Here is a 19,392-nt window from a genome sequence, read left to right on the forward strand (position 1 = left end):
GTGCTGGGGACGGTGTCCCGGGACAGCCCCGGGGAGGGGTGCGGGCATCCCGGGACAGCGCGGGGCAGCTTGCGGAGGAGGATCCGGCGCTAGGACCCAGGAGTTCACCCTGGGCCAGCCGTGGGAAGCTTGAGGAGTAACCCTGGGGCAGCCTACGGGGTGTCCGTGGGGTGTCCCTGGATGGGTGATCCTGGCTCGGCGCTGGAGGGGTTTGCTGGGGAGGAGTCCCAGGTTCACCCCTTTAGCCCATTCTTTGGGGGCTCCCTGGCCTGGGTGTGGGGTGAGATGGGGTGCTTGGAGCAGGCTGGATGTCTGGAGGGGCCCCAGAGCTTCCCAGGCATCCAGCCTCCATGGACTCCCCTGGGAATAGGGGCAAAGGGGAACAGAGCTGTAGAGGCAGTGGTCCCATAGGCCCAGAGCTGGCCATGCCATGTCATCGTGTCCCGTGCCCCCCGCCACCTCCCAGCCCTTTTCTGCCTGAGCGGAGCTGTACAATCCCCCCTTGTCTCCAGTGGGTCCAAAGTAGGTCATGGAGGCTGGACGAAGCCGTCAGGGAGGGTAATGGGTGGCAGGGTGGTGCAGAGGGCCCCAGACACCCATCCTAGTAGCCACAATGCTGGGTTTGTACCCACCCCCTGTCCTGGTGGGACCCGGGTGTCCCCAGCCCAGGGAATGTGGGTGGTCTCTCCAGCCCTTCTTTGGTTCCCTGGGGTGGTGCAGGATCCCTCTGCCTCCCTGCAGTCACTCCATCCCTCCTGGGACCTGGAGTTCCATGGATGCAGGTTGGGGTAGCTGAATCCTGGGGGACAACACCTGGCATGGGGGGGTTGGAGTTAAGGGCTGAGTACTGGACTGGGATGGGTGGAAACACAGTGGGTAAGGAAGATGAAAGTGGAATTTCTCACGCCTTAATTGCAGTTAATAATTGATGAACATGTTTACTGCAGGAGGCAAAGGTCCCTGTCAGTGTCAGGGTGTGAGCACAGAGCAGACCGACCGGCAGCATCCCCAGCAGCGTGTCCGCAGGTAAGGGATGTCGACCCCCACCCTGGCCCCCACGGGCACCATGGTCCATCACAGGGGGAGGTGGGGGTGGTCTGTCAGCTCTGGGGCTGCCCACGGGCCGTGGCACAAGGAGTGGGGACACCACAGTGGTGTCACAGACTGCTCCTGGGCTCCAAGTGCTGTTTGCTGGTCTCCAAACTGAGTGATGGAGCCTCCCACCATGCCCAGGAGAGGACTCTGGGGTCCCCAAGCACCCCCATGGTCTCCAGAACCTGGAAGCCAACCCTGTCCCCCCCTGACATGTCCATGGAGAGCCTCTGCCAGAGGTTGTGAGCCTGGTGCTTGCAACAAAGGGGACTGTCCCCACCAGAGCCACTCCTGCCCCAGGGGCTGCTCCCCAAGAAGGGTTGGGGGGGTGGGGCTGGTGAGAGCAGGTGGCTACAAGGCACTCTTTGTCTGGTGTTTGCCCACAGGCTTGCTGGCAGGATGGCATGGCGCTCGCTGGTGCTGCTCCCCTTCCTCCTGGCAGCAGGTGAGGACTTTGTGTGGCAGCTAGCCTGGGTGGGTGGGAGGCGTGGGAGATGCTTTCAGCCCCCAGCACTCATTCTGAAATCCCTGAGGGCAGCCAGTACCACCAAAACAGCTGCCTTTGGCACCTTGAAGACCCAAGGGAGACCTTGCTGCCCCAGGAGAGGGCAGAGAGGGCAGCGGGCTGGGCAGCAGGGATGCTGCAGCTGGAAGCCAAGCATGGTCTGGAGGTGGGAGGTGTGCATGAGGATGGTGAAGGGTGGTGGGTTCCCCTGCCTCCCCCCAGAGACCCAAACCATGTCTGGGAGCTGGGGCTGGAGCTAGGTAGGTGCTGCAGGACACAGGGGCGCAGGGGGCGGGCAGAGCCTGGCGCAGGGATGGTGCTCAGAACGCCTCTTCCTTGTAGTTTCAGGCAACACAGCCCCCTACTTCAACATGAGTTTCATTGTCAACGTGCCTGAGGACTTGGGGTTGGGTGAGTGGGGCAGCCTCGGGGAGCCCCTGGGGTGCTGGAGGAGTGGGTGGGGGGGTGTGGAGCTGGGCAGGGGCTGACACTGCTGGTGTCCCCAGGCCAGCATGCTTTCCAGCTGACAGCTATTGACGTGGATGGGGACAAGCTCACCTACAGCATCACAGGGGCAGAGGCCTTCTACTTCTCTGTTGATTCCCAGACAGGCAACGTGACGCTGAAGAACTCCCTGGACCGTGAGGTGAGGGCAAAGCCCAGGGCAAATGTCCCTGCCCAAGCTGGCAGGTCTGGGGTGACAGGGATGGAGGACAGAGCTGTGAGTCCTGTAGGAGTGTGGCTCATGGTGGTACTGGGGGGTCACTCCTTGGCCCCACAGCCCAGATGGGTGGGTGAGCCATCTGGGAGGAGCATCGCTCCTGGGGGCGACGGGTGGGAGGGATTCAGGGCTCAGCCATCCAAGGACCAAGCTCAACCTGCCCCTGACCAAGTCCTGCCTTGTGTCCCTGCAGTTCCAGCCGAAGCTCACCATCGTCATCGGGGTGTTCGATGGGGTAAACGATGAAGTGAGTGCCAGGGCACGGGCTGGGTGGGTGGCTGCAGCGCGTGATGGGGACGGGGAAGGGGCCAGGGTTTCTGTGGATGAGGCTTGGTGGGGAAGGGGGCTGGAGGTGGGCTCTGCCCAGGGGTGGGTGATGCTGCCTGGCTTTGGACCTGGCAGGGGCATGGGGTGTTGGGGCGGCACCCAGCTCTGCTAGGTACCATCTCCCACACCCATCCCACACCCTCTCTGACACCCGTTAGGTCTCAAAAAAACTCACAGTCATCGTGGACGATCGTAATGACAACGCCCCGGTCTTCCAGAACCTGCCGTATGAAGCCTCCATCCCTGAGGTACCTCCCTAGGACCTCCCAGTGCTGGAGGGCAGAAGGGCAGGGGTGTTGGGTGGCTCCTGTGTCACAAGTGTTCCCGCATCTGGGCAATGGCACACCGGGAATGGGCTGACCCCACGCCTGGGCGTGCAGCTACCATGTGCCTGGGTGTGTGTGGCTGGGACTCTGCCCTGGCAATGAGTACCTGACCAGGGAGTGCCTGAGCTGCCACTCAGCCTGGGCTAGACCCGGCTGTAGGTGGGGTGTGGGGCTGAGCCCGACCTCCCTCGGGCGGCCCCAGCGCTGGGGTGCAGGCTCTGCTCCCAGGGAGCCCCAGGGAGGGGGATGGAGGATATTTGGGCTCTGCCCACCATGAGCAAGGGCAACAGCTCCTCCTCATGTGGTGGCCTGTGGCACTGGGCAGCCTCTGGAGCCCTGTGGGGCCAGAGCACCCCAGGGCAGGGCTGGCAGAGGCTGGGCCCAGCACCCCCCACCCCTGGCTCTCCTGGCAATGCCACCAACACCCCTCTGTGTGCCCAGAACATGACAGTCAACAACGTCATCTACACCGTGTTTGCCAATGACAGCGACACCGGGAACTCCTCCAAAGTCAGCTACAGCATCGAGGAGGTGAGTGTGGGCGAGTCCCAACACCCCGGGCATTGCCCTGGCTGGGGGTACAGTCTGCTGGGGTGTGGAGGGCTGGGGGGTGCTGGGGGTACCAGGACTTCCCCAGCAGATGCTGTGGGCCAGCGGGCAGACAACGTGGCTCAACCGCACACCAGTCAGGACAGGCTCTGGTATCTGCCCAGGCTGAGCCTGCCCACTCCCCAGCACCCAGGAAGGGTTCATGCCTGCTGGAGAGCAGCAGAGCAGCGCAGAGTGGGGCATGCCATACCCAAAACCCAGCCCTGAGCCACCTCCATGGGTCATTGATGCTGGGGGACTCGGACGGGGCAGCCCCATGGCTGGTGGAGCAGGGTGTGTGTTGGGGCAGGAGGGCTGGCTCTGCACCCACTGGGCAACGGGTGCAAGGTGCTTAACAGCTGCAGGGTGGGAAGGAGGTGGTTGTAGGGGTTCCCACAGCCTGTGTTAGCCAAGCCTGGCAGAAGGATGAGTGTTAAGTCCCCATGTCTGCTGGGGCATTTCTGCTCCCTGCCTTGGTGACACAGGGTGATGTTCTCTGCCCAGGTGATCCCAGACAACATGAAGAATCTCCAGCTTTTCTACATCCAGCCCAATGGAAACGTGATACTCAATGGCTCACTGGACTATTCCAGGAACACCTTCTACCAGCTCAAGATCCTTGCTCAGGTGGGGGCCAGCTGGGACAGGGGCACAGGTCTGCCAGGTAAGGGTGCTGTGGGACCAACAGCTGCTCTACTCCCCAGGACGGTGGGGGTTTGCTGCACAACGTACTGACCTTCCATAAGAGCTCAACCTACCTGACCCTGACCATCCAAGATCTACCCAACCTGGACCCACGGTTCCTCAATGAGCCCTACTCAGGCTCCGTGCCCGAGAACTGTGACCTGGTAAGGAAGCTGCCTGCTGCAGCAGCATGTCCCTACCCCTGGCCCTCCCTGGGGCTCTGATGTCATGGGGTGTCAGAGCCAGAGGGCGTGGGGGTGGCTGGAGGTGCGTCATGGGTGCTGCCCTGATGGCCATGTCCCCACAGGGCACCACTGTGCTGACTGTCACTGCCATGGACAGAGACACAGGAGTGAATGACAAAATCTTCTACAGCATCACCAGTGAGTGAGGGGCAGGGGGAGACGGGCAGGGGGTGAGCAGTGGCAGGGGGAGGTGGGCAGCGGGGGTGATCAGGCAGCAAGGCACATCGTGGAGACTGGTTCTGGGCTCTTGGGTGCTGGCAGTGGGAGGGAAGGGCAAGCCTGCATTTCCCAGTGGCTATGGCTGGTTCCTGCTGTCCCCTTGCCCTAGATGCCAGCATCCCTTTTGCAATCGATGCTGAGACGGGCACCATCACCGTGAGTGGGGATCTGGACCGTGAGGAGCTGCCAAGTGAGGAGATGCTGCTGGAAGTCACAGTGAGTAGGAGGCAGCAAGGGGAACCCCATCCTCTTCCTCTCCCCGGGCCCCTCCAACCTGCTTTCTCTTCCTGCTCAGGCACGTGAGGAGAACCTGGACATCAACAACAAGGTGGCCCAGGCTAGCACCCTGGTGACAGTTGTAGTGACCGACATCAATGACAACAAGCCCCAGTTCTACGACTGCTTCCTCCCAAGCTGCGACTTCTCCACCAGTTCCCAGAACTTCAAGGGCAGCATCATAGAGCACTCCTCCTCCAGACTGCCTGTGTCCAACCTCAGCATCATCGCCCGTGACCCGGACAAGGTAAGAGCTTGTCCAGGGTCTTGGGCAGGGGTGCAGGTGTCCATCCTGGCTACACCACTCATCCTCACTCTTGTGCATCTCTACCTGGCAGGGCATCAACAGCAAATATGAGCTGCACCTGGAGGGTCCGAATGCCAGTGCCTTCACTGTCTCCCCCACAGAAATCATCGGCACGGGGGAGGTCCAGATCCTGGTGCAAGCCCCAGATCTTGTGGACTACGAGATAAGCCATGTCATGACGGTGCAGGTTTGCCATGGGGACAGTCCCTGCTCCCTGTATGTGCCAGAGCACAGAGAGGGGACACAGCCCTTCTCCTGCAGGGTTCAAAAACCAAAGGAGAACATGGCTCTGCCCTGGCAGCTTGTTTGTTTCAGGGGAGCTGGGCCGGAGAGTGACCGGTCTCTTTCTCATGCTTGGAGAACCACATGAGATGCTGTCCCTTCTCCATCCTGCAGGTTATTGCTAATGACACGGGGAACCCCGCAGACTGCTGCTCCACAGCCACCGTGACCATCGATCTCATCGACACCAACGACCATACCCCCGAGTTCCCCCAGAGCACCTACAACTTGACCGTGAAGGAGAACAGTGACAACGGCACCATCATCTCCCCAAACATCACGGTCAGACACGGGGCAGGGAGCAGGGACAGCTGATGTCCCCCAAGCAGGGCACTGGGCATGCCTGGTACTGCTGGTCCAGCTTATGTTGAGTGCACACGGAAAGGAGACAGTGCTGTCAGGAACACAGGCTGTGGGGCCACATGCCATCAGGCCGTGTTTTTGGGGTGCTCACTGCCAGCAGCCAGCACCCCGGGCTCATCGCTGCCCTAGGGGCAGAGGGGGATTGACCAGATGTTTCCCTCTCTCTCTTTTAGGCCTATGATCCAGACAGTGGTGTCATGGGCGAGATCACCTACGAGCTGTTCCCGGATAGCATGTACGTAGGGGTACAGCCAGCCATGACCAGGCCATTGTCCTGGCGAGGGGGCTCCAGGCCTAAGCTCTGGTGACAGCTTTGTCTGTGCCTTAGCCGTAAAGTCTTCACGGTGAATGCCACGACCGGGGCAGTGCTGGTATGGAACAGCAGCTTGCTGGACCGGGAGACTCGCTCCATCTACTACGCCAACCTCCAGGCCAAGGATGGGGGAAAACTTGTGGGAACCACTGTGCTGGAGATCACTGTGCTGGATGACAACGACAATGCGCCCCTCGTCACCGGCTCCTACTTCATCTCGGTGGAAGAGGGACAGGACGTCACTGTGCAGATCCAGGTATGTGCTGCTGGAGGTGGAGCGGGTAGTGGGAAGCTGTTGGAGAGGCACAGGGACTGTCCCCAGGGTTCTGGACAGCCCCATTCCAACCCCTGACCTTTTCAGGCCATTGACAATGATGAACCTGGGAACCCCAACAGCCAGCTGGGCTTCCAGATCTTGCCAGGACCATTCAGCAACAACTTCAGCATCAATGCAGCCACTGGTGAGCTGCACAGCAATGAGCCCCTGGACCGCGAGGCCTTGGAAGATGAGCAGGGGCAGGTGGTGGTGACAGTGGAGGTGTTTGACCATGGCATGCCGCGGCTCAGCACCTTGGTGAACGTTACCATCACTGTAGGGGTGAGTCCAAGCAGGGACCCACTGGGGCAGACGGGTACCTGGAGGTGGGAAGAAAGGGCAGGGCAGGGATATGGGAACCCTGGCCGTGGCAGGGCCACCTTGTCCCCAGATTATCTGTAGGGACAAAGGGCAGGAGAAGACTTGTGTGCTTCCTGCTGTGGGCAGGACCACACTCCTGTCCCCAGCCTGCTGTGGGGGACCCTGTCTCCTGGAGCAGCTACAACCACGGACTTTATCTCCTGCAGGACATAAATGACAACACCCCCGTGTTCCTCGCCCAGTCCTACGAGTTCTCAGTCTTTGAAGAATCTCCAGGTAGAAGCTGTGTGGCCAGGCACCCGGGACCAGCCATGTCCCAGTCAGTGCCCACTGGCCTCTGAGTGTCTGTCTCCTCCTGCAGAGTCTCGTGTGGGTGAGGTGGAGGCCACGGACGCTGATCGGACAGATATCAATTCCCGCATTTCCTTCACGCTTCAGAGGAGCAGTGGCTCCAGCAACTTCCTGATCCACTCAATCCGCATGGGGCTAGGGCACTATAGAGGGCAGCTGACTGTGGATCCCGAAATGACCCTGGACTATGACACCCTGCAGCAGAAGTTCTTCTCCTTGGAGGTGCTGGCGAAGAACACAGCTGCGGATGGGGCTGAGGATGAGGCTGAGACCAGTGTCTCAGTGGTGGTCCACATCCTAGACATCAACGATGAGTCCCCCACCGTCCTGCCAGCCTCACTGCAGGACATATATGTGAGCGAAAACGGCACGCAGGAGGGGCTGGTCCACACCCTGATCGCCTCTGACCCAGACACCAACCACTCACTGGTCTTTGAGGAGCTGGCAGTGACCTGCTTCAAGGATGGGAGCAGTGCTGGGGATGTGTGCTGGGACTGGTTTGTGCTGGAACCCAACGGCTCAGTGCTGGTGAACAGCTCGGACATCGACTACGAGCTGTGTGATGCTGTGGTGCTCATGCTGAGGGTTGAAGACCTGTACACTGAGAAAGGCAACCGCTACAGCCAGAACGGTACGGCACCCACCACCCTTCTCCTCCCATCGCCCCTGAGCACGGTGGGTGGTGGGACCTGTCTCCCACCTTCCAGGAGGGGCTGCGGGGAGCAGGGCGGGAGCCGGTGGAAGGAAGGTGTCCCCAGCTCTTTTAGTCCCTGCCACAGGGACCTGGGTGTGCTGGGGGGATGGGACTCCTGGGGAAGCAGGAGAGGGTGCTGCAGCGCCGCTCCATTGGTGACCAGAGCTCTGCTTTGGGGCCTTTGCAGAAACCCTGAGGATCCACATCACTGATGTGAATGACAACTCACCAGTCTTCCTGCCCATCTCGGAAACCTTTGGTAAGCAGCCTGGGCCGGTGCGTCCTGTGGGCTCCTCTCTGCACCCACATGTGCTCCACCATGCTCCCCAGCAGTGGGGACCTTCCCCCAGCCAGGGGGAATCCTTGGGAATCCTGGGGAATCCTGGGGATCCTTGATGCTTTCCATGAAGACTGTGCAGTGAAGGGATGCTTAGAGCTCTGCTGCACCCTGGGGCTGTGTGGGCATGAGGCTTGCCCACCAGCATGACCACACTGTCTCCATCTGTCTGTCCCTGGCAGTGGTCGTCCCTGAAATCTCTCCTGTGGACCTGCAGGTTGCTACTGTGAAGGTGAGGGGGGGTCTGTACACATCTCTCAGTCTGCAGAGCCAGGCTCCCCATCCCTGCCACAGGAGGCAGGGGCCGTTCCATGCTCCCACCACGCTGTGTCTCTGCAGGCCACAGACGCTGACTCAGGGCTGAAGGGAGCCATCACCTTCTCCATTGTCAGCGTGGTGCTTGTGGAGGACAACGGGGTCACCCGGCCCTTCGAGAACCTCTTCAAGGTGGTGACAACGCCCGAGCAGGACACCTACGTTGGGAGTATCCAGTGAGGCCATGGGGATGGGCAGGGGTGGGGGGAACGTGGCTCAGTTCCTGCCTGCCACAGGGAAACAGGACAAAGCCATTCTGGGCTCCTGCCCCTGTCATGGTGGCAGGCTGGAGCTTGGGGGACATCTGTGTCCTCTTAGGGGTATCCCATGGGATCACTAATGTCCCTGTCCCCACAGGGTGGCCAGCAACCTCGACAGCTCACTGAAGGGGCAGTACCAGGTGACAGTAGAGGCTCAGGACAGAGAACCACCAACACACACAACACAGACCGTGCTGAACGTGAGTGTCACCCCCATCCCCATATACCATCTGGGGACACCCCGTACCCTGCCCAGCCCTGCTCACCCCTGCTCTCCCCACGCAGATCTTTGCAGTGGATCAGAGCTACCGCGTTCGCCTCCAGTTTGTGACAACAGTGAACGAAGTCCAGAGCAACTCCGAAACGATCAAAGCGTAAGGGGTGCATGGCTGCCCGGGCAGGGACCGGTGCTGGAAGGTTCCAGCTGGAGCCAGGGGTTGCTGGGGGTCCAGCTGCTTCCTGTCCCCTTGAGCGGGGTGGCAGGACACCAGGCTAGACTCCTCCATCCCTCCTGTTCCTAGGGCACTGACCGCCGCGACCAAAGCAGGAGTCTACGTGGTAGGCATCCAAAGCATTGAGGACACCCGTGCCACCCAGTGAGTGGAGCCACGCAGGCGGTGGGGAAGGGGACGTGGTGGTGGCCTCGGAGGGGGTCACCCTGGGGCAGGGCACCATGCCCTGCACCCTGCTCACCCCGTCTCTGTTACGATCCCGCAGGGTGGAAGCCAAGTCGGTGATGGAGGCGTACTTTGTCTACAGCAACGGCACCGCCCTGGACGTCAACCAGCTGAGCATGTGTGTGCCAGGGCAGGGGCTGCGCACGGGCGCTGCCGCACGCCCGCGCCGGCCCTGCCGCTCACTCCTCTGCTCTCCTTGGCAGGCTCATACAGTCCGACCCGCTGATCCTGGCTGAGCTGGTGAACCTGGGCCTGGCCATCATCGTGAGTTGGGGATGGGCAAGGGGTGCAGAAAGCACCAGCCCCATGGGTTGGGGCTGGGAGTGTTCTGCTGGCCGGGACTGTGTCCTCAGCCCTGCTCTGCATTAGGGCCCCGGGGAGACGACGAAGCCCAACAGGGAGGCGGAGCTGATTGGCATCATTGCTGGGCTGGCAGTGTTCCTGGTCCTCTTCATCCTCATCATGACCCTGGCCTTGGTTCTCACCACCAAGAGGTACCATACCGCCCGCACTCCCTTCTGCCTAGCTCCACTGCCCCCACCCTCACTGGCACCCCCCAGACCCACACCTACCCTCCATCCTGCTCCTGCCCATCTCAGGACCCGTCTCCCCCTGCCCCTCTCACCCATCCTGTGTCTGCTCCTTGCAGCTACAAGAGGAAGCTGAGTGCGATGAAGGCTCTGAAGGTGGCCACAACATTAAGCCCTGCCACGGCACAGCAGGGAGCTGGCATCCCTGGGACCAACCAGTACAATGCTGAGGGGTGAGTGGGGGGTTCCCTGCAGCAAGAGGGGAGTACCCAACCATCTCCCCACACCCAGGGGCTGCAGGGCTCGCTGTCACACCCCTCCTGCCAAGGGGACACAGCAGCCCTGGGCTGGCACTACAGCCACACAGGATCATTTTTCATCTGCTACCCATTCCTGGCCAGGGCCAACCCCATGCTGAACCTCTCGCTCGATCCCTCCCATGACCTGGGTTTCCATGAGGACTCCAACTCTGTGGCCAGGTGAGCTCTGCGGGCAGGTCCCAAAGCCCAGGAGGCCGTTGCCCTGCATCCCCACTGTCAGTTCCAAGGCCCTCTCCTACTTCCTCCCACTCCATTCTCCGCAGCACGAATTCCCTGGATGAAAACACAGTAAATGCACCTGGGGGTGATGACCTCAATAAAAAGGTGAGTGTGCAATGAGCTGCTGGTGCCCAGCAGGGAGTCCTCCCACTGCACCCCACTCTCCCCCCTCTCTGCTGAGGTCCCTGGGTTGCTGGACTCCTGTCCTTCCCCATCCCCCTGAAAGCCCCCAGCTCCTGGGCAGGACAGGAGCATCCTTGTCCCATCTGACCACACTCTCCTGCAGCAGGGCAAAATGCAGCTGACAGAGCCCACTGATGAAGAGGTGCTGGTGGCTGCCCTGAAACTGAAGGACCCCACCAAAACCGCCTACATCAACACCACCGTCAACACCACAGACTTGTGAGCGGACACGCAGGGCGCAGCAGCACTGGAGCAGGACTCGGGTAGCTTCTTCGGTGACGTGTTCAGAGTGTGACAATAAACCTGTCCTATGTGTGTCACAGTGTCCTGCAGCCATCAGCCTGCCTGGCAAAGGGGCACAGCCAGCTTTGGGTCATCTCTCACGGCACAAGGTGCTGGTTTTGGGTCAGGCTGGCAATGAGGGGGAGGCAAGTGCCACCATGGAGCTCAGCCTGGCTTCTTGTGCACAGGACCCTTCTTAGGCTGCACCCCTGTCCCTGCTCAGCCCTGGGGACGGAGGTGCAGGCAGCCTGTGCAGAGGTTTGTGCAAGGTTTTATTACCCAACATCCACGTTGACAGGTTGGTCCTCCCACCCCCTTCCTCCCCACCACCCCCAAAAAAAGAAACAAAGAGGGAAAGAAGAAAGTAGGTGATGAAGCTGCAGCATCAGAGTGCTGAATCTTGGCGGTGTGGGGCCGGAGTTGTGGGGAGGGTGTGCAGGGTGGTGTAGGGGATGCCCCAGGGCCCCTGCTCTTCCCCACATGGCCATGGCACTGCTCCTGCAGCCCAAGGCACAAAGAGCTGAATCCGGGCGAGTGCCGCGGCACAGAGCGAGCACCGGCCTCAGCCCTGGCTGCAGGCTGGCGCTTCAGCAAGCCCTTCACAGACCCCCCCAGGGCAAGAGACATCCCCATAGGGCCAAAACAAGCCCTGGATGTACGGCAAGGGGGGTGTGAGGGGGGCAAGATTTACCCCTTAGGGAGAGGCAGCAGCCGCACTGGTGTCCCTGGCACCTCAAGCCCCCCTGCACCTTTGCCCAGAGGGGATGGTGCAGCTGTCCAAGCACTCCCCGTTTGCAGCCTCCTGCCCATCAGGTGTTGGGCAGAGGCCTGAGCACCCTCCAGATTGCTGCAGCGCTGCCAGGCTTGTCCTCTGCACCAGGGCAGGCTGGAGGGCCAGGTCCCGGGTCTCTGCGGGATGCCACGGTGCTGCTGGCCATGGGGATGCTCACCCAGCCGTGGAGATGCTCACCCCCTTGCACGCTGGCCCTTCGCTCCCGACGTTCTCCAGTCCAGCAGGGTGCAGGCAACATGGGAAAAGGGTTTGAAAAGAGGGTCACGGCCCCACAGGCCACCGGGGAGGAGGTGGCTCCAGGCACGACGCACACGTCTGAAAGTGGCTCTTAAAAAGCTCCAAAAAATGCAAACACAGTTCAGTAAAAGCCCCCCCTCCCCCCACCCTGTAAAACCCCAGCTGTAAAAAGTGGCAGCGCTCGGCAGCCGGCGCATCCCTGGATGCCGTGGGGGGACAGCAGCCGGCGGGGCTGAGGGGACACACATCCACATCTCCAGCACGCAGGACCCCTCCAGCACTGGGGAGACTGGACGGGCCCTGTGGGAGGGCAGGTTTCATCCCCACCACCAGCCGTGGCAAGGAGGAACCCTGGGCTCCGAGGGCCACCCCTGGGCAGGGAGCGGCTGGGGCCGTAGGGACAGACTTCCAAGTGCCTGCAGCCATGGTGGCAGGGACCAGCGGCTCTCCACCACAGGCGTGGTCAGCCCCAGTCTCTCCCATTAGAGAGCTGTCTCTGCACAGCCACATCCTCCCAGCTCCAGGGCACCCACAGCAGAGAGGACAGGGCTGTGGCAGGCTGGGCTGGAAGGCCCCACCGTGGGCAGGCACCAGGACCCGCGTGTGAACAGCCATGGGCTGGTCAGAGCAAAGGGGTGGCACCACCATCACTCCAGCACAGGGAGTGACACTGCTGCCTGGGGCACAAGCTGAGCCAGAGCTCAGAGAAGCCAGCAATGACCTGCCTGTGCCCACTCTGAGCCATCACCAGACCTGTACCACGGGCAGGAGGTGCCCTTGGAGCAGCCGCCTCTGCCTGGAAGGAGCCACGTGCTCCCTCATGCTAAAAAATAGCCACCAAGCAGAGACATGGCACCAGCCCCGTGTCCCAGGACACCTCCATGGGGCCAGGCTGGCAGGGGGACCCCAGCGAAGAAGATGTAGTGCTCCATCACCACCCACCCCGGCCCCAGGAGCCCCGCACACTGGCAGCAGGTATCTTGGGATGCTGGGGCAGGGATCCCTCCCCGTGCCAGCCCTGCCCCGCTGGCGTGGGCAGGGGCTCACTCCATGGCGGGGCTGGTGCGAGAGCAGCACCGGGGCCGCCGGACGTTTTGCAGCAGAGCCCGAAAGACACTGGGCTGCCTCTTGGCCTCGCCTTTGCGGGGGGCCCCCTTGATGGAGCCCGTGCGGGTGCTCTGCGGGGTCACCACCACCTGCCGCCCATGCTCCTCGATCTGTTTCTCCAGGTGCTTCTGGATGGCCATGCCCAACACCTCCACCTCCATGGAGGCCCCATACACCTCCCACGTCATCCCCTTCTCATCCCAGCTCACCTCCCGGATGGGCTCCGGAGCCTCCTCTGCTACTGTCCCCTTCACGTGCACCTCGGGATACGAGGTCTGCGGGGACTTGGCCACCGGTGTCATGGGCCCCGTGGCCACCGAGCGGGTCTCCACGGGCATGGACACCTGCATCTCTGCGTCCTTCTTGGAGGGCTCCAGGCGTGGGGGGGCAGCGGAGCCCAGCTCTCTCTTGGGGAAGGTGAAGGCAGCAGCCCCGCCTGGGGGGCTCATGGGGCTCAAGGCCACCGACACCAGGGATGCTCGGCTGTCCACTTGCGTCCCCGTGTCCTGTGTCCCAGCATCCTGCGGTGGGGTCACCTCAAAGGAATAGGACTCGCAGAGCAGCTTGGCTGTCCGGGGCTGCTGGCTGCTCCCGGCATCCACACCTTGGGCTGGTCTCCCCTCAGCTCTGGCCTGGGCCACAGCTGCAGGGCTTGGCCTTGTCTTGCTTCGGTCCCCACTCCCCACAGTGCTGGTGCCAGGGGGGTCCACCGTGCCCCCCTGAGAGTCCTTGGGAGCCTCACTGCACCCCGGCTGGGGGACAGCACTCGGGGACATCCCTGTGCCACCCTGGGGCTGCTCCTGACTTGGCAGCTCAGCTGCTCTGGCACCCACAGCGGGCTCCACGAACGCCACGTGTTTGGCAGGAGCTGACGCGCTCCCCATGTCCTTGCTGGGCGCCTTGAGGCAGGGCTCAGGCAGGGAGTTAGTGGGGGCTGCATTCTCCTTCTGGGTGCCGGGGCCCCCCAGCCCTGTGGAACCGCAGGCAGGGGCAGCGCTGGTTGGTCCCCCGCAGCCTCCCGTCACTGCCACCGCACTCGGCTCCACACCAGCGTCCAGAAGCGTGGCCGGAGCCGGTCCTGTCGGCGACAGCACCTTCTTCTCCACTGCTGGGCCAGCTGCAGTGCCCTGGGCCTCTGGCTCGACGGTGCAGCAGGTCCTCATGGCACGACCCCCTGCGGAACAGCCGGAGCCGGGCAGGCACTCACCGGCCGGGGGGCAGCCGGGGGAGCTGGCACTGGGCTCACAGGTGTCCTCAGCCCTGGCCTGGCGGCTCAGCAGCTGCAGGCCCTCGGGCTCCTTAGCGCTGCCCATGCCCAGGGAAGGCTTCTCCCATGCTAGTCCCGCCGCAGGGCTGCAAGAGAGAGGATGGGGCAGTGAGGGGGGAGCAGCACACAGACCCCCAGTCCCCCTCAGTCACCCACTGCTTTTCACCGTGCCCCCTGTGACAACAGGCTGGACAGCTTCTCAGAGCACCCACCGGTCCTGGCACAGTCTGCATGGGGGCACCTGGTGCCCAGCCCCACAGGAAGGGGGCAAGTGTCGGCTGCCTACTGTAAAAGCCAGACTTCCCCAGCACAGCCAGACCGGGATCCAGGCACAGCTACGGCTGCCGGAGCAGAGGGATACGGTACAGGCACCCCTGCAGAGAGAGCGGCAGCTGGAGTGTGACCCCAGACACCGGGCTGAGAGCCTGGGGGAGCTCAACACCCCCCACATGCCAGTGGGAAACGGGGCACAATGGAGGGTGAGGGCGATCCAGGCTCGGGGACCACGGCAGGGGCATGGGGCAGCCTGACCATTTCCTTCCACTTGCTGGGACCAGCATCCCCGGAGCTGGGAGTGATGCGTGCCCCAGGCCACGGGAACTCCCAACTCAGTGCCTACGCCCCACACCAAGGGTGTGCTGAGCTCCAGCTGGGATGGTCAGAGCTGGCTGCTGGCAGGCACCCGGCATAGCAGGGGGACACAGGCTGGTGTCACCCAGCTGGCCCCAAACTCTCCCTGGCCCCAGAGCGGGAACATGGAGGGAAGCCCCGAGCTCTCCAGGAGTCCTCCACGGCCACTCAGGTCCTGGATAGGGCAGAGGCGCTGGAGCCGAGTGATTCCCCCCCAAGGGAGGCAGCAGGAGCAGGGACCCGGCTGGCACCGACACCACCCCCCACCCCTCAACCGCCCAGTAACGCCGGGGCCCTGAATGCTGTGACCCACTCCATCCTCATCACCCCACGCAGCACCCTACTCCCGGGAAGCCGTGCCAGCCCGCACCCCGACCTGCCCCGCACCCCGACCTGCCCTGCCAGCACCCTGCATCCCGAGGGGCTGTGGGTGCTGCCCCGGCACCGCTACTCCACCGTGTAGCTGCGAGCCCCGGCACACGCGTGTGCAGGCGCACAGACACGCGTGTGCACACGCACAGGCACACACACAGACACGCACACGCCAGCACATGGCTACGGGCGCACCCGCACGCACGGGCACGCGTGTGCATCCCCCCCCCAACCCCTCGGCTCCCGTTCCCCGGCCGAACCCCGGACAAAGCCGCGGTGGGGAGGGGAACCCGTCGCAGCCCCGCTGCCCGTCCCGGGGCCCGCGCCGCCGCCGCCCCACGCCCCGGAGGTGCCGGTACAGGGCGGGCGGCGGCCGCAGCGCCCGGCCCGTCCCAGCCCCGGGAGTCCCGGCCTCGCCACGTGCGTCCCGGGACCGCCGTTACCTGCGGCGGCAGATCCTCCCGCCGGGTCCCGTCCCGTCGGGTCCGGCCCCGTCCCGCTCCGCTCCGCTCGGCTCCGGCGCGGCAGCGGCGGCGAGCATGCGTGGGGCGGTGGCAGCGGCGGGGGCGGTACCGCGCCCCGGGCCGCTCCCCCCGGCTGCCGCCCGCCCTGGCGCCCCCGGGCAGTGAGGGGAGTGGGGAGGGGGGGACGGGGGGGGGAGGGCAAGGTGGGGGGGGGCAGCACCCCCTTTCCCCTGCTGTCATCGCTGTCACCCCACCCTGGGAGCGTCCCATCACCCCTCAGCCATCCGGCACCCCCCCAGCATCACCACCCCGTGTCCCCCAGGGACGGTCACCCCGGCACCTCCCTGTGCGCCCGGGCGCAGCGGGGCACGTGGCCGGCACCGGCTTGATCGGGGACCCCCCAATCCTTAGCGTGGGTCCCGTGGGTTGGAGGACAACGACACGGAACCCAGTCCCCCTCCTACCTGGCGATGGAGAGGACCGCTTCCCCCTGCGGCGGGGACGGAGGTGGGCTCCCGCGTACCCCTCGCCCAAAGGTGGGGGAGGACGGGGAGGGGAGAACGTCCCCGTCTCCCTCCCGGCAGCACTTGCCTCTGCTCCCGGGCTCAGGCTTTGTCTAACTCCTTCCCACGCACTCCCGCTCGCACTGCGGGGGGGAAGGCGGCCTGCCCGCCTCGCCTGCATCCCTACACCCCCCCCCCCCCCCGCTCCCAAAACCCTCTAGCATTCCCCCTGATCCCCCCCACCCCATCACCCTATACACCCTATAGGCTGAGGATCCCCGCCCTGTCCCAGGGATGTCAGCACTGGGGCAGGAGCTCTATAGATCTATAGGGTCAGTGGGAGGGTGGGGGTGGGGGGGTAACATTAACCCCAAGACAGAGTTCCCCAATCTTGGGGTTAATATTAGCACACATACACCCCAGCCCTATAGATCTATAGGGTGAGGCTGGTGCTATGGGAGCTGGCACACCTGGTTGCTTGGAGACAAGGGAGGTTGGAATTGCTCCTTCCAGTAAACAGCCAGGCTGGAACAAAACCCCGAAGGCTAAAAATAGGGAGGCAGGATATGAAAATAATAAAATAAAATAAAAAGCTTTGCTTTGCCTGTGCCCAGGGCAGAGTGGGGCACTCCCATGTCACTGCCAGGCACCCCACTGAGTGCCTGGGGTGGATGATATGGGGGCATGTTGCTGCACCCATCAGCCTGTCCCACCCTTGAGGTGTTTGTTTCTCTCCACCCATGGTCCTGTGCACTGGTCCCAGTCCCGCAACACTGACCTGGCCCAGTTGCCCTCTCCCAGTATTGGGGGGAGCACGGTGTGGGGCACAGAGTGGGATTACATCCCACGGTGCCCTGTATGCAACCAACCTCAACCCCAGGCACAGATGCTGGGGGGGGACAAGGGACACCACAGACAGGATCAAGTACTGGCAGAGAAGGGGACCCCAATGTCCAGGGCAGGGGGCTGTGGGGCTGCATCCTGCTGGCACTGCCTTCCACCTCCCACTTTCCCCATCCCCATTGGTATCTTGGCACCCGGTGTGCCCCCATCCCCACTGGGGCTGGCCAGATGGGAGGGTGGAGAGGGAAGGGGGGGGTCACAGCATCCTCCCCTCCCCGCAGGCAGCCTTCACCCCAGGCCAGCTGCCTCCTCCTCTCCCCGCCCGGGCACCTCGGGGCTGGCAGGAGAACAATAGCGAGGAGGATGAGTAAGATGGTCCCCATTGCCTTGGCAACGCACTCCCGCGCTGCCGGCGTGCGAGGAGTCAGGCAGCTGCCTGAAAAGCGCATTCTCCCTCAGCGGAGGGGGCTGCCGGTGCAGGTAGCGTGGCAGCCCCCTCCCTCGGCGCCGCGGCCCACCTCCCACGCCAGCACGGGCAGCGCCACGTGAACACACCGGGCTCCCCCACAGCCGCCAGCCACACGCTGCCGGGGCCCGCGCACGCCGCTGCACACAGGCACATGCGCCCGGCACACGGCTCAGCCCAGGTTTGGCTCTGAGCCACCCAGCTCACCGGTGCCCAGTTGTGCCAGGGAGCGATGGGATGCACCCTTGGGAGGGTCTGGCTGGGGAGTGTGTCCCTTCCCCGGGCTGCCCAGCGGGAGGCAATGGGTTTCCCAGGGCCGCTTGCTGCTGCGCTGCCTTCGCGCGCGGCTGCCCGCATTATCTGCGGGCAGGGAGGCTGAGCTCTGGAGATGATGGGGTGCTGGCAATTGGGAGTGGCAGGGCATGCCCAAGGGCATCAGGGTCCCATTGCCACCTGCAGCCGTGCATCCCACGCTGGGCGCCCTTCCCTGGGCCGTGCCATGCTGCTGCTGGGAGGGCACATAGGGCACCTCAAGAGCTGCAAGGATCTTGGGAAGGCAGAGACATTTCCAGGACATCCAAAACACCAGAGAACCTAAAAACAGTGCAGCCTTCACAGCTGCCTAGGCACAGGGGTGCTGGGGGGGACCTTACCCCTGTCAGCACCCCCTGCCCTGGCTGCCCTGAAACACAGCCGGTGCCTGGGATAGACTTGCCCCAGCTCCGTGGGGTGGGAGGGCACTGTGTCCAGGACACTGCAGCACAGTGGCCAAGCACATCACCCTGGGTGCTCCTGGGGACAGGCAGGTCCCCAGTGAAGGCAGGGCCACGGTCCCAGAGCCAGCTGGAGGGTACAGGCAGGGATGGGGGCAGAGCCCCCACTGCTGGGATGGTGGCATGGGGTCATGCAGGCCCTGGGAGCTGGGTGAGCACCCCACAGCCTCACAGCCCCACAGTCCCCCTGTACCATCGACACCCCCAAGGCCCTGCTCCCAGCTGCTCACTCCGGAGCACAAGAACACTGTGGCTCACAGGCTCCCTGTGTGCATTTGCCTCCTCATCCCAAACACCTTACACTGGCTGCCCTAAACACGCCTCGAAGCGGCGACAGTTGTTCTGAGCCCGAGCAGCCCCAGCCTCCCGTCCCCTTGCCCTTAGCCTGAGGCTTTCACCGTGCTGCAGCTGCGCCTTTGGATGTGCCACGGCCGCACAGGCCTGCCTGTGGGATGGCTGCCTCACAGGGAACCTGCCTTTCATTCTGCAGTGTTCTGGAGGAGCAGCTCTAGCTGGACCAGTGCTGATCACCTAATTGCGAGTAGATGCGGCTGTCAGAGAAGAGTCAAAGCCTTTCCTGCAACGCCTCTGTGCCGTTTGCAGTAAAAAGGCAGGGATCCTTCATTCCTTCCCTTTCCTTTCCCAGGGGATCGTTTCAGCAGCTCAGTCGGTGTCGATGAAGTAAAAGCCCCGGCTGCATTAATGACACATAAACGCGCTGTAGTGGGTAAGTACAAGGGGAGCGTAAAGCACATGGTGGCTTGGGCATGGGCTGGGGCTGTGATACCGTGAGTCAGAAAAGCTCGTTAGATGCTTTGAAAATCAGAAGTGCTCTAGAAGTGCAGGATGTTCCTCTGGGCACAGATGTGCGAGGGGAAGGCTTG

The 19,392-nt window shown here is 63.2% G+C and overlaps 1 protein-coding gene across 1 annotated transcript; it reads left to right on the top strand.

The window, feature by feature from the left end:
- Positions 1-1,491: 1,491 nt before the first annotated feature.
- On the top strand, positions 1,492-11,069 carry CDHR2 (cadherin related family member 2; the record flags this gene model as incomplete). Its single annotated transcript, XM_084268583.1, has 31 exons — positions 1,492-1,537; positions 1,940-2,008; positions 2,104-2,243; positions 2,512-2,565; positions 2,804-2,893; positions 3,413-3,502; positions 4,064-4,186; positions 4,264-4,407; positions 4,551-4,626; positions 4,817-4,923; positions 5,003-5,230; positions 5,322-5,477; positions 5,687-5,854; positions 6,109-6,170; positions 6,264-6,504; positions 6,610-6,846; positions 7,092-7,161; positions 7,247-7,867; positions 8,118-8,189; positions 8,450-8,499; positions 8,607-8,758; positions 8,940-9,042; positions 9,128-9,216; positions 9,364-9,438; positions 9,560-9,637; positions 9,723-9,783; positions 9,889-10,013; positions 10,169-10,282; positions 10,451-10,528; positions 10,633-10,693; positions 10,875-11,069. The coding sequence occupies 31 exons, from the start codon at positions 1,492-1,494 to the stop codon at positions 10,992-10,994; spliced, it is 3,900 nt and encodes a 1,299-aa protein (XP_084124709.1). The 3' UTR covers positions 10,995-11,069.
- Positions 11,070-19,392: the final 8,323 nt, after the last annotated feature.

This window comes from Gallinula chloropus (assembly GCF_964237585.1).
Source record: "Gallinula chloropus genome assembly, chromosome: 10".
Classification (NCBI taxonomy): domain Eukaryota; kingdom Metazoa; phylum Chordata; class Aves; order Gruiformes; family Rallidae; genus Gallinula; species Gallinula chloropus.